Source organism: Macadamia integrifolia, chromosome 3 (genome assembly GCF_013358625.1).
Source record: "Macadamia integrifolia cultivar HAES 741 chromosome 3, SCU_Mint_v3, whole genome shotgun sequence".
Lineage (NCBI taxonomy): Eukaryota > Viridiplantae > Streptophyta > Magnoliopsida > Proteales > Proteaceae > Macadamia > Macadamia integrifolia.
The window spans coordinates 7,785,645-7,800,446 of record NC_056559.1 but is presented as its reverse complement, the minus strand read 5'-3'; the positions used below and the strand labels follow the sequence as shown (position 1 = coordinate 7,800,446).

The window sequence follows — 14,802 nt, the reverse complement described above, 5'->3', positions numbered from 1 at the left end:
AGATTGGGGCAAGCCTGACTTTCATAGGCCCAGTTTAAAACTGAATCCCGCTATTAGTGGGATCTCAAGGAGAGAGAAAGAGACAAAATCCACACTGGTCCCTCTTCAGTACACCTAGGCTGGAGAGGATCTGAATCCAATACTATGGGTGTAAAACTCTGGCCTCTAAAACTAAATTGACCATAATTGAAGGGAGAGTGTTCTCTGTGAGGTAGCATAGCCTCCAACAGCATCTCCCACAATCTCTCTCTCCTCTTCCCATATAGGTCATTTCACATAGGCTGCGTTTGGTTGCAAGGGAATTGGGAAGGGAAGGGAAGGGAAGGGAAGGAAGGTGAAGGAAAGTGAAGTGAAATGAAGGGAAGTGAAGCGATTTTTTTTCCCTTTTAAGTCGTTTGGTTGCAACAAAAGTGAAGTGAAATTAATTTACCATAGTTGTTTGGTTGGATGTAAAATTGATGTAAAATTTTTAAAAAACTAATAATCCAACCAAACTCCTCAAAAGAGATTGGGAATGGGGGGGGGGGAGTACTTTTCAATCCAGAACCCACCCAGCTCCTCAAAATTTATATTGGTTATGTGAATCAGGTCATTCAAGGTTTGTACTAAATCAAACAAAATATTATCAGATACTATGTTCTATCACTAACCAAAATAAACCATTTCATTCAATATATCAAATGAATGCAACATAAATAAATATTTAAAATAATATAAAAGATGATCACAAAGAAAACAGTAATAAATCACAAGTGATAATGACTGAAAGACCCATTCCAAAAGTCTTTTGGTCAAAACAAATCCAACAGGTCAGTAATGCTCTATTTGGCTCAAAGCCAAAGTTTTTTTGGTTAAAACAAACCCAATTGACTTGCATAAGAGAGAGAGAGAGAGAGAGAGAGAGAGAGAGAGAGAGAGAGAGATCGTTGAGAGTCATAAGCGGGTTGAGAGTCCCGAGAGTGGGAGAGCTCGTGAAAGTAGAGTTTTTTTTCTTTTTCTTCCAGTTTTGGTAGAGAAATAGAAAGGAAAATTTTAATGGTTAAGTGAAATTTTTTTCACATGTAAAATATATTTCCTTTGCAATCAAACATCTAAATTTATTTTTTCTGGGAAAAAAATTCCACTTTATATAAACAATTTGCATTCTCTTTGCAACCAAACAAAGCCTTAGCTCATGAGAACCTATTACTTAAATAGGTCATTCACGATGTGGGATCCTAAAGTGGATAAAGAAGGATTAGGCCAAACTGAAACCCGCCTGGAACAACTAGTTGACACCCTTAGTGGCTCAGTTTGTGGCTCATGCTATAAACGAGGGGTAAGTTTCAACACATCTTCATTCGGCCAAAATCCAGCCCACTCAACACCCATATGCCGATGGGTGGCATTGAATGGGCGCCCATTTTCATTTTAGTTTGGGAAAATTTTACAAGAAAGGTGGCCCAAATATTTATCATATGATAGATCCAACAGACCCAAATTGAATGCTAAAATGGGAAGGTTGATGTGTTATGTAAAATTTCAGTCCAAACAAAGTTTTTCCGTGACAAAATAACTATGTTTGGTTGTAAGGGGAATTAAAGAGAAGGGAAGTGATATTTTTATACTTAATAAAGAAATATATGTAATCATTACCCATGTGACTTTAACATTAACTTTAAATTATTCCACATTTGGTTATAAAATTTCACTTGATTTTGCATCCAAAACCCTTAGCTATAATATGTAAAATAAAAATTATATATAAAATATATAATTATTAAATATATAGTTAAAAAATTAAGTAGTTTATACAATCATATGAGATAATAATTAAACATTTCTTTTTAAAGTTTGAATTTTTATTTTCTTCCCTTTGAATTCCCATTGCAACCAAACGGAGCTAGAGATATTTGAGAGTCAAGGGCCTCCAAGCTATAGGAGAGTGCACAATAGCCATTGGAATACTTTAATATTGTGATGCAAACCTTATATATGGAGGGAATTTGATTGAATTAGACTCAAAAATTTGACAATGATCAATTCAGATCTAATCAATGGTCAAAATTGCGCACAATGAGATGGAATGCCTTGATAATCTTATCAAGGTTAGACTATTAAAATTGGTTTTTCCCTTTTAGTTTAATGGTAACAAATTGCACGTGGGCCAAATGGTAGTATGGGCTGGTTACTAGAGTGCTTCTAGTTGTAGCCCATCTTATTCAATACCCAGGCTAGCTAGTTTTCTCTAACCCAGTTGACAATTCATTTATTGGTCCAGGCAACCATGGCAACAACTCAAAGTGAGACGTGAGGTTGCATTTGTAGCTTCAGCCTTTCTGGAGAGACGAGACCATCTCACCATGGCCTTAGCTCCTTAAAACTTGATGCTCTGTTACTGCTGCTGCAACTTTTGTGGATGGCTTTTCAGCAATGGAGTACTAATGGGTCCCTTTTGTAGGTGGGCCATTTGTTTAGGCCACATACTATCAGCATAGGAGGTTCTATAATCTGTCTACTACTGCCAAAATTTGACATTTCTTGGTTCTATCACCTTACCCTTGGCCCATTCTTCAGTTCAGGATTGTTTCTGACCCTCTAAGAGCTTGGTCATTGATTGGTTTTAAGATTTAATGAAACATGGTGTTAGATCTAACTATGGGTTCGAATCCAAAACCTTAATTGAAGAAATCACACAAAGAAACAAGAATACGAATTTAATAAAATTATGGAAGATCGAATTGTACCTTTCACTTAGTATGCTGAAAATGATCGATATTGGTCACTCCCACTTTCGCTTTCTTGGCTTGTTTATGGATCTTCTACAATCCCTTAAACCTTCTTGATTCTCTCACTCTTGTGGTAAAGTGGGGAAGTGTGAATAATGGTTGTGGGGACCAAAAACCCAATATTTATAATACTGTCCTGCATCCAAAACCCTAATCCACAATGGGTTGGGCCAGCATATCCCTAAGCTTGAGAGTGGACCGAATCGGTTCATGAAACTCAATTTCCACCCATTTAGTCAACCCAAATAATTAATTTAGCTCACAAATCTAACAATCTCCCACTTGAGTTACATTAATTATAAGGGTGTTTTTAAATTGGTGTGACCATAGAATCTCATTACATTAGCCACTCTTACTGTGATTCAGTTGAAAAATCACTCACATCGAACAACAGAAGAAGATACACCTCAATATACGGCATACAACTTTCTGTCATTACAAACATAAGTAAGTTTCTCAACACGAATCTATGTGGAATATTATCATGGAAACATTGACATATCCTCAAATTACATTGTTATCATTCCATGTAGGTCCTTAGCTGTGATATTAACCTTAACTATGGTAAATCGCATTTGATCTGTGGTTAATATCTAACTGTGGTTTTTCGCCTATAAACTGTGATAAATATTGCTTTTGAACTGTGATAAATATTGTCTTAAAATGTGGCAAACATTACTTTTTGAACTGTGGTAAAATATTGCCTATAACTAAGACAATTACTGCCTATAAAAACATTCTCAAATGAAACCATAAACCAAATGATAAAAAAAATAACTATGCATAATGTAAATGCTAAAACTTAACCATAATTCATCAAACTGTGCCCCAAAACATTCGGGCTAAGATTCAAAACATAAATAAGTACTAAACAAAAATAGAGCTCCCACTAATCAAGCATCTCAAATAACTGAATATAAAGAAATTCTAACTACTTGATGGGACCAATTTTTACTTGTTCTCAATTGCTGGTGATCAGTCTACCTCACCCTTTTTTGGCGTCATCCTATTTATCAGCCCCAAAATTCTTCCTCTTCTCTAACCATTTATTGAAAATAAAGCAGTCCTTCTTCACATGTCATTTCTTATGGCACAAAAAAACTCTATGTTGTTGGTCTTCTCTTCATCCTGAGCCTTTTGAGATGTGTCAAGTTCTTAAAAGCTCTTAGTCCTGTCATATGGCTTGAAACTTCTTCTGTTGTAAAAATTCTTGTTCCTTCTGATTGGTCCTCCAGAATATCCCTTGTGAAAAGTTGCATGTGCACTTTCAAACCTGATTTGTTTCAATTTTTCTTTCTCTTGAGTGTAAATGGAAATAAACTCATTTAAGCTCCAATTGTCTTTCAGTGCAATATAGGTAGACTGGATAATCTTATACCGACTAAGGAGAGTATTCAGTGCAATATGAATAATATATTCTTCATCGATCTGTATTCTAAGATCCTTAAGTTTACCAGCATTAGTAACTACACCCAAAATATATTCTCTAACACTCTCATATCCATCATACATTGTATTCATTAGCCTGATCATTAATGTGGACTTCTCAGTTTTCTTGTTGTGTTGAAACATAACTTTAATAACATCCAGGAATTCTTTTGCAGTGTCTTTGATCTCTATGTTCCCACGTATAATTTCAAGAACTGTTTTTTTCAAAATAAGTATGCATTTTCTATTTGTTTTAGTCCATTTCTTAAACTTAACCCTTTTAGCACTTCTGCTTGAGTCTGTGAGAAGCTCATGTTTTGGCTCCCTAAGTGCCAAGTCTAAGTGAATAAGACCTAAATGCAATTCTAATTCCTCCACCTACTTTTGATAGTTGTTATCAATGGACATTGGGATGGAAGATACATAACTTAAGGGAATGGTCATCCTACTAGAGCAGTAACAATAACACAATACATGCCAAATTTTAAAATATAAATCATAATATAAAAGCATGTAATACTATCAATATATGTTAAATAAGAGTTACAACTAAAACTGTATCCCTATCATTTGGGACAGGAATTAACTGTTACTCTTATATTCTTATTTTAACTATGAAAACAACACTAACTTCAGAATTCAATCACCTTTGGGCAAAAGAACTCCTAATTCAATGTTCTTTTCTAAAATGTAAATAATTATCCTCAAACCTTGATGATATAACCTTTGGGAAAGTATTAGCTTTACTGTTGAGGAAGATACAATCGAACTGAACATACCATTTTGGTGGGTTTCACTCAGTTCTATCATATCTTTTTCATTGGAGATGTATATCTTTATGCTCAAAACATACATTTAAATATATCACTATGACAACAATAACAATATAAAAGTCACAACTGTTACTACATTTCTATCCTTTGGGCTAAGAATGCACTGGTCCTCTTGCAAATCTATATTTACTGTGAAAAGAATAATAAATTTTGAAATCCCCTCACCTTTGGGCTTAGGAATCTCTAGGTTACTATCATTTTCTTAACTTTGGTGACATCACCTTTGGGCAAATGTTACCTACATTGCTGTCCTGTGGAAAACCATGAAATAATAAGATATACCACTTTGGTGGATTCCACCTCATCCTTTCATGGTTTCCTAAAAAATTACTTTACAACTAAGAATGAGTGGAAGCTTACACCATTTTCCATATTAACATATCTCAATTTAAAAACCTTTTTCAATCTCATGGTAACCAATAACAATGTGCGTTTTTCAAAACATTGATTTATGCCATCTTGTTACAATGATTAAAAATAAATGCAACATAAAATTTCAAATAAATATGTCATATATTATATTATACCATTAAATGTGGCCTGAAACAATGAATCCAATGCAAATAAAGGGATTTCAATTTGGCCTTAAAACGATCCTTAAATTGACGTTTAAAGTGGTTTATATAAAAAACCACCAGAATCCAAACAAACCTGTAAGCAACTATTCAAATAAAAGATAAACAGACATGCCCTTGTCTTATAAGTTACAAACAAACAGACCCTTAGGATCTCTGTTTTATTAGACCTAAGCAAACAGGCTTTTAAATCACTATTCATTTAAGAAACAAGCAAAAAGGACTTGAGGCTTTTTTTTTCTTTTCTTCTTCTTCTTCTTTCTTTCTTTCTTTCTTTTTTTTTTTTTTTTTTTTTTTTTTTTAATATATTTAACTTTCCCTATCAATGCCGGTCACTCGGGTATTCGGGGTCAACCCAAGTCTAATAAAAACCCAAATAACTTCTTTATCTTAAAAAGAGAGAAAAATAATAATAATAATAATAATAATAAATAAGCCCAAGAGCCCACCACGTTTTTAATTCAAAGCCTTTTTAAATTATGCACATGGCCTTGAACCCATTACACTTAATAAACATGGACTTGGCCCATTAACATTAAGTTAAAATAACCCAAAAGAACAACCATGGACTCAACCCATTTAACTTTAAGAACAGAGAAAATTCAACTTAAACTATGATAAAGTTTGGGTCTATCGTCTGGACACATGTTACCTTAGTTCTCTTATCTTTTCTTCCAAAAAAAAAAAAAAAAAAAATCAACCGCCATCGACCTGCAAACTAATTTGCAGAAACTTCTTCTTCTTCTTCTTTTTTAAACAAAACTGCGAAAACCAAATCCACCAATCCGCTACATGGGTTTCAAAACTAGTTGCAAAAAGTGGTTTTTGAAATCAAAACAAAAATCAGAATCCGTTCTGGATTCCAAAACCATATTGCCAAAAAATAGTTTTTGAAGCAAAAAAAAAAAAACTTGCAAAATCCTAGATTCCAACTCTAGTGAGCAGCATTCAACAGTCGGCTATCACATCAGCACATCGGGCACTCTCATGTGTCAAAAAGTAAAAAATAAATAAATAAATAAATAAATCTACTGTTACTTTTTTTTTTTTTTTTAATATCTGATATTAAGTAATAATCAAAATCCTCATGTACAAGAAAAATTCAATCGATTATTGTCCCATGTGATTTCCTCTTATACCATTTATTGGATCTAACTATGGATTCGAATTCAAAACCCTAATTGAAGAAACTATACAGAGAAACAAGAATAAGAATTTAATAAAATTATGAAAAATCTAATTGTACCTTTCACTTAGTATGCTAAACATGATCAATATTAGTTACTCTCACTTTTGTTCTCTTGAATTGACTAAACTTACTCATATAGTCAATCCAAATAATTAATTTAACCAATAAATACATCACATGGAAATGGAACAACCACCACAACTTTATTTCCTTTCCTTTTCCTTTTTACTTTATAGGGACGAAACAGTACAAAGCTCCCCACACCACTTTTTCCAAGTAAGAGCCAACGAAATACGACAACTGCTCTCCGCCCTCTCATCATTTTCAAGGGCAAGGGCCCATATCCATCCTCACAACCTCAATCATCTCCTCCCCCACACAAGGCACTCTGTAACTTCTGCTTCACTCTTTCTTTTTCTTTTTCTGAATTCTCTGTGCGCAACCAAACCCCAAATCTACTGTACGTTTTTTAAGGAAGACGATGGGATAGGGCCATAGGGGTGACTCCTGGTGCTTCCTTAATTAAAGCGTTTGATTTGAAATATTAATTGGAATTTGGAAGCATACATGAATACAGCTAAGAGTGTCAATTTGGGATTGGGATCCTAATTGTACAATCCTTCCATCCTTCCATTACTAAATGAGACTGCTCATATGATTTTACCATCTATTGTTAATTAAGACACGGAATAGTTTTGGGATATAAGGCCATTTTCATTCCTTGGTTTCGGGTAATGTGATTTCAAACGTTGTGTTTATCATACTTTCTATTTGAATGAATTGATTTTTTATTTTTTTCAGGATGATATCTCAATGGATCCAAAACTGAACTATTACTATAGTTAATAATAATAGTTATATCTTATGTAAGAATTGAATCATAATTATCAAAAATATTTGAGGGTTATGAATTAAAGAAACACTTAAATTTGAATGTATATCTTGAATCGGGTCATGTCATAGATACTTATATTTGAATGTTTGAGACTCTTGTGCCAATAATCGGAACACGAACCAGATCGTCTTATTAGTAAATGGGACTGGATTCTAGCTTTGGTAGCAATAGTTTATAGGACAGTTCTTGAATTGATCCACTTAGGATAAAAAACTGGTAGACCATGTTTGATTGATGGAGAAATAAAATAAATGAAATAAATGTAAAAAATGATAGAAAACTTATACTTGTTTCCCACAAATTATTATAAATATAAGTATTAGGGTAAGTGAGGTGTCAAAATTAGCAAATAAGGTATTTTAATGCAAAAATTATTGTTTGCTGATATGATATTTAATTTTTTTCACTCCAATCACTTCCAAATTCCCACCAAAATTAGGCTTCATAAAAAAAAAAAAAATTCTTTTGTCTTTCTTATCCTATTTTCCCTATTTTCGTAGAATTCCACCTCACCTCAATTCCTCTCTTTCTCATAGAATACCACCTAGAGGTGTAAATTTGGCCTGACAACGCTAACCCACCCTGGCCTGTCATGAGTCTGAACATGGTGTGGGCTAAGATTTCTGACCGTGATAGTGGGTTAGGTCAAAAAATACTAAACCTGGGTTAGGGTTGGGTGAGCTTGGGTTGAGGGCTATTCCCAACACAGTCCGGCCTAGCCCGACCCAACCCAACCCAAGTCGACACGACCGTTGTTTATATAATATAATTTTGAGACTATCATCCTATTCTTTTATTTAGAATAATGAAATATGGATCATTGATTCTTATGGTTAGGTGTCTTGAACATTTATTATTGTGCTACACTTCATAATTTTAATTGTATAATAATCTATTGATTATTATTATTATTGTTATTATTGTTATTATTATTATTATTATTATTATTATTATTATTATTATTATTATTATTATTATTATTATTATTATTATATTTTTTAATGCATAGATCACAAATGATGAAAAAATCAAGATCAATCAAGGTTAACCCTACTTGGTGAAAATCAGGGACAATTAAGCAGGGTTTGGATTGGCATCAACCCGACAGGATTGGGTTGAGCATAAATTGAGTTTTTGGAATTTAAGATTAGCTTGAAGTTATAAGAAATCAGCCCAACCTAATTTGTTTCATCCCTGATACCATCCTACAAGAAATTATATATTCCATTATTTCCTTTCTTTTTATCTTTTTCTTATCAATCCAAAGTCTTTACACACTTTTTATATTTCAAACAAATGGGGTCATAAAAGGAACCATCTTGATCATCTAAAACAATCGGATCAGGACATCCGGTGAACGCAAACTATTTTTGGTAATATTATTTGGGAGGAGGAGCACTATGGGCTTGGGTAATGCTAGGTGGAGAACCTTATTTCTCCCAAAAGATATCCTAATACAGTGGGCAATTTTCTCACACAGAAAAAACCCTTGTCGGCACCTAGAATAAGTATCAAGAACAATAAGGGGCATTATCGACTTTGTAAACCCTATTCAATGGGTGGAGGAAACTATTTCCAAAAATAAATTACAAAAGTAGAATAAGGACAACTTTTACACAGAAATCAATCAATAATTAACAAATTAACAATTTGACGCCATCCCTCAGGTCAGGAGGCCTCATCACCACCTTTCTTCACCAGCGAATATCAAGCAGCAGAGAACCCCACCACCAATACTTTATACCAAACCAAAGGCCTTATTCCCTATTACATTTTACCAAAACCAAAAGCAAAGGCCTCAGTGATACCCAGATCCATTGATAGATGAGGTCCATACCTATAAATAGATTATAGTCCACACAGAGTCCTAGGAGTGGTGGTCACCGCTTGGAGGACCTGACATCCTATCCACCTGCACATGATGATGCCACGCGTTATCATTAGATGCTCAATTTGTCATCGTGAGAAAGAATGTACGGCCCCGATCGTTTTCTGCTCGTAGTCCTTGATGGTGTTGGCAAGCTTCTTCATGTTGTCGTCGTACACATAGGGGAGCTTATCGAACAACGTGACGTTATTCTTATTCTGCATCGGGACAAATTCCCGGCACGGTTCCCCTGATACCGTTATAGAACTATGGTAATGGTAGTATCGGATCTTTGTCTCTGTCTTGTGAAGCGTTTTTCCGATCACATTCTCCGACATGTGTACTCCCGTCGCATAAGCATTCGTAGCCTGAATCGCGTACTTCCTGTCTCTTCTGATTCTTGTGCGAGAGTCTCGGAACAGTAGCTTCTCGAAACCCCATTCCCTGAATTGTTCAAACCCATCAGAAATTTCAAAATGATGAGATAAAATAAAATTAAATTTAGCTTCTCCAACACCAAAATTTCAGATCTGTATCTTAAGTGGCTACTTACTTGGAGTAATCCTGAGACGAATCATTCAGGCAGAGTTTACTAGACATGGGATTCTGCTCAATGGTGAACTGGGTATAATCAGAGAATTCCTGCAAAACCGATTCCAATGTGTTCCCGTCGGGTAGATATATATACTCATCCACATCGAAGTAAAATGTCCAGTTCGCAGCGTATCGGTACCGATGCAGGCAGTCGTTCACCACCAGAAACTGGTTATAGTAGTACCCATCAAACTCCTCCTGAGCTCTAATGTCCTGAACCGTCACCCTCCCGGCTCGCACCCACGGATCCAGAGCTGCCCTCACCGCCGGCGTCACTCCTCCAGCGTCGTGAAACACAAAATGCGAGCTCGGCCCGAAGAACCAAGCGTGGTAGGCCATCCATTCCCGTATCCTCGCAGCGCTCAGGTTCCCATATAAGGATGACCCACAGTAAAGATACTCATACTTATACGGTGGGCGATACTTGGACTCGTCGTAGGACCCTGGTTCTTCTTCCAAGACCACGATCTTCTCGTACCTTTTTGGCGATTCGCCGTAATAAGCGTACAGTTGGAGCTTCCCACCAGTGTTGTCCTTGTTAGGGTTTTCAGAGAAGGTACAGTTCACGACGACAACTGTGTACACCCGACCGTAGCCCCAATCCGGAAGCATTTTATAGGCCTTGGCTTTAATGGAGGGGGAGGAGCGATTGTTGGAGATCCACTCGCATTTGTACCAGGGACGGCCAAATACGTGAAGGGGCTTGGAGGCGAGGCCAACTACGGCGAAGGTTTGGGGACCGCCACGGTAAGCACCCATTTGGACAAAGAGAGAGGCGGCGTTTCCGTAAGAGTAGAAGAGACGCTTGTTTGGGTCAGCCTTTGGTGGGGAGGGTTTCGTGCTGAGGGCGGCGGACAACAGCTTCTTCTTTCCATCCGGTGAGTTAATGGAGAAATTGGGTGGAAATACGGTGGTAGTGGTGGGAGCGGCGGAGGAAGAACAACGGCTGGCGGTGGAGAGGAAGTTGTCGTAGTAGGGCTGGAAATTCCAAATCACCATGACCATCGTTACAGCCACCAATGTAGCTACCAAGGGTTTTGTCTCGAAGCATACGGAGAATTTGCCGGCGACGGACGCCGGTAGTTCTTCCTTTCTCATGGCAATTGAAGTGGTCGATCGGAGTCTTTTGAGACTTGAGATCCTCCTCCTCTCACAGATTATCGCCCACACTCCACAGTCATGTGAGTATTTAAGTTGGGGTAGTGAGAGTGTGAGACAGAAGAACGTGAGGGACAGCACTGGAAGGCTAATATCTGGATTTTTCTAAACTTAATTCTTTTTTACCCTTTTTGGTGTTTTAGAGAGCATCTTTCTTTGTTGAGGAGAATTCCAAAAAGGTAATGAACCCTGCTCTTCACCCTAATTACAGAACTTTAACAACCGTATCCAACACAACAGTTACTGATTCACTGTACTTAATTTTAGAATTAATGAGTTATGGGAAAAAGTGAAGGATCCAACCAAAAAAAGGTTTTGACTGATCCTGCAAGAGTAAGAAACATAGTGAATCATCATCAATCATGAAAACCAAGTACGTGGAAAGCAGAAATTAAAAATTCCGATTTACAGAGAGAGGTCCCCATTAAAGGTGTTCTACTCATCATGAGCTATTTCCTTTCTTTTTTTATGACAAAGGTATTAAGAGCAAGACACAGTTTTCCTTCCTTCTTTATTTTTGTGAATACAGTTTTCCCTGTTGGTTATTTACAACAGGTCAAAGAAAACAACCTCTCCAAATAGGATCTTCTTCCTTGAGATGGAGTTGTAGATTAGTACGTACATCATTTTCACTTTTTTTTATCTCTAAAATTGTGTTTGATTGAACTGGAATTAAATGGAAGAAAAGTGAAATTTTTTAAGTAAGAAATAAAAATGTTTTGTAATCAGTTCATGTGACCACGGTTTTAATGCACAGATCGGGTATTGATTATTCCCAAAATTGATATGATATTGAATCATTCGTATGGGACATAAATACTCCTATTTTCTCTTGAGGATGATTTATATCAACCTCCATTGTCGTTTGCCAAAATTACATAATCTCTCATGAAAATAAAAAAATTATATATAAACCCACACAAACTAACACCGAGGGAGAGGTGTTAGTTTTTTTAATAGAAAATATGATTTTAACCCCTCATCCTTCTTCTTCTTCACCACTCAACCCCTTCTCCCTAAACTCTCTGGCACGGGTTTTCCCATCGTTCTCATTGGTTCAACACGACAACCTCTCCCTCAAGCAGCCGTATTGGATTATAGAATTGGATTTGCAAGATGTGGATTTTGGAAGAGGATTTCAGGGATTTAGATGGTCACTAAAAATGTTCAGTGGTTGGCTAGGATCAAGGGTTTTGGTTTCTGGATATTGTAAGAGAAACGGTCAGCTGATTCAGGGTGTCTAAAGGTTCTGGAAGACCCGTGCTGGAGAGTTTAGGGAGAAGGGGTTGAGTGGTAAAGAAGAAGAAGGAGGGGGTAAAATCATATTTTCCATTAAAAAAACTAACACCTCTCCCATGATGTTAGTTTGGGTGAGTTTAAATGTAATTTTTTAATTTTCAGGGGAGATTATTTAATTTCAACAAACGACATAAGAGGTTGATGTAACTTTAAAAAAATGAAATTTTTTACTCTTTTACCCCCAGTTTGTACTGATCAACTGAAATTGATCAAGTGTCGAGATCGAAGATTGCCAAAATAATACGAACTGTCCAATACAGGCTATATGATATCAATACTTAGAATCATGATGTTGTGACTATATCACTAATTCCAAATTATTTCATATTTAATTATTAAATATTAAATTTCAATTCTTTGCGATCAAACTTCAAAGTCTTTAATTATAAAATGCAAAATAAAAATTACATGTAAAACATATCATTATTAAATATAATAAAAAAAAAAGGTTAAATAATTTATATAATAACAGGGGATTACTCTACATGGGATAATGGTTTCATTTTCCTACTCTTTAAATTTTCTTGCAACTAAACACAGTCTAGGAAAATAATTTTTGTGAAAAAATGTAATCCATACACCTAAACATATGGATGAAATGACCTCTTCATGTCCAATAAAATACAAAATAATACTTCTTCATACGCTCTCAATTCACTCCCACACACGCGGAGGCAACGCTCCCTTTTGCAAGCTCTCCACCACCACTTCCCCATGGGCTACTTCACTACTCTTAATCGTCTGGCCGACAGTCACGCGGGATCGCTATTAATTGTTGGGCCTTGGAGGGACGTAGAGGGGGATCCTTGCTGGAATGGTTGCGTGTGGCCCATATACAGATGTGTTTCGGGTCCCACCAAAACATTGGATCACTAAGCCGTTCCAGTGAAACTCATTGCTTTGAGCATTTTTTAACTTTCATAATTGATAATTCATGTCAGTGGATAACCAGGATTGAGCCCCGACAGTAGTTCAGTTAATGGCGGTTATTTATTAAACGTCACGGACATATTGTGAATTTATTTATCGCGGTATGTGCAGAAAAATAGAAATACGTAACATTGGCCCGACGAATGTTCATGTAAGCGATATGATTGACATGTGTTAAATATGTTAATCCTGCTAACAGAGTTATAAACAGTTACAACTCTGTTTAATATTATTAATATTTAAATAAATAAATAATAAAAATCCCAATATAAGCGTACTCCTCCTTTGATTCTGCTTAGAAATCTCAATACTCTCTCTCTCCTTGCTTATTCTTTAAGGCTGTTCATTCTTTCTTCTTCCTTTTTCAGCGCTTTTAGTCTATTTGAAGTTTTGTTTACCAATCTCACTGAAGATTTGCATCAATGGTAAATTCTCATAGGTTAATAATATCTACTCATGAAAGTAATAATAAAATCCTAGATATTCAAGAGCTTTGTTTACTTTATAAATTCAAATTTGTCCTTTGCCATACAATCTCTTCCCTGATGATTAATATGTAAACATGGTATTTGGATATATGTGGCCAAGTCTTTCATATACTCAGTGCCTGAAAATAGTTATGTTGATTTTTTTCTTACCTCATCATATTTTAAGAGCAAAGCAAGAGAGAGAGAGAGAGAGAGAGAGAGAGAGAGAGAGAGAGAAATGATGATAATGGCGGCTATAGAAAGAAGGACGTTGAAGAAAAGCAATGAGAGAGAGAGAGAATTGAGATTTCCCAGTAGAATCGAAGGAGGAGTCCGCTTATATTGAAATTTTATTATTTATTTATATTAAAAAAATATTAGACAAGTTAAGTAACCATGTCCATCATCCCTCCCCTAAAAACTAGGAATCAATTACAATATAAAAATTAATAGATGGTTTATTAATCTAATATTAAATGGACGGTTAACATTAAAAGAAAGTAAAAATAAGATTGCAATACGTACATCCTGCTACCACTCGTCACAATTTTATTCTATTTCAATTACTTAAATTATTTTTTTAACTGGATTCTTGTTTTGCACCGATTGAAAGTGAAAAATGGATTTTTATTTTTAATAGTCACTTGGAATGCATCGGATGTTACAAAACGAAAATCTTTGGAGAGTAAAGAGATTTTCAATTTTTCTAACTCATTCTAGAATGGGAAATACATATCATTTAATCCAATACCTACTAATAGTCTAATAGGAGTTACGACCATTTTTATTGTTAATCATA

General features: G+C 35.6%; 2 protein-coding genes across 3 annotated transcripts in view; both read right to left on the bottom strand.

Moving 5' to 3' along the window:
• Nucleotides 1-868: 868 nt before the first annotated feature.
• The window catches only part of LOC122074547 (probable L-type lectin-domain containing receptor kinase S.5), a 19,845-nt gene continuing 5,911 nt past the window's right edge, over nt 869-14,802 (bottom strand). The window contains exon 2 of one of the 2 annotated variants that reach the window (XM_042639418.1): nt 869-917. The gene's annotated coding sequence lies outside the window, so the exon portion shown is untranslated. The remainder of the gene's footprint in view (nt 918-14,802) is intronic. The other variant, XR_006138994.1, reaches the window with a different exon arrangement.
• LOC122074546 (galactan beta-1,4-galactosyltransferase GALS1-like) lies at nt 9,227-11,389 on the bottom strand. Its single transcript, XM_042639417.1, has 2 exons — nt 10,109-11,389; nt 9,227-9,999 (listed from the first exon to the last, which is right to left on the bottom strand). Exons 1-2 carry the CDS (start codon nt 11,245-11,247, stop codon nt 9,645-9,647), a joined length of 1,494 nt encoding a protein of 497 aa, XP_042495351.1. The 5' UTR covers nt 11,248-11,389; the 3' UTR covers nt 9,227-9,644.

Coding starts and splice junctions, on each gene's coding strand:
- LOC122074546 (XM_042639417.1), bottom strand. CDS start 11,247: ATGAGAAAGGAAGAACTACCGGCGTCCGTCGCCGGCAAATTCTCCGTA. Junction 10,000..10,108: donor TCGTCTCAGGATTACTCCAA/GTAAGTAGCCAC, acceptor TGAACAATTCAG/GGAATGGGGTTTCGAGAAGC.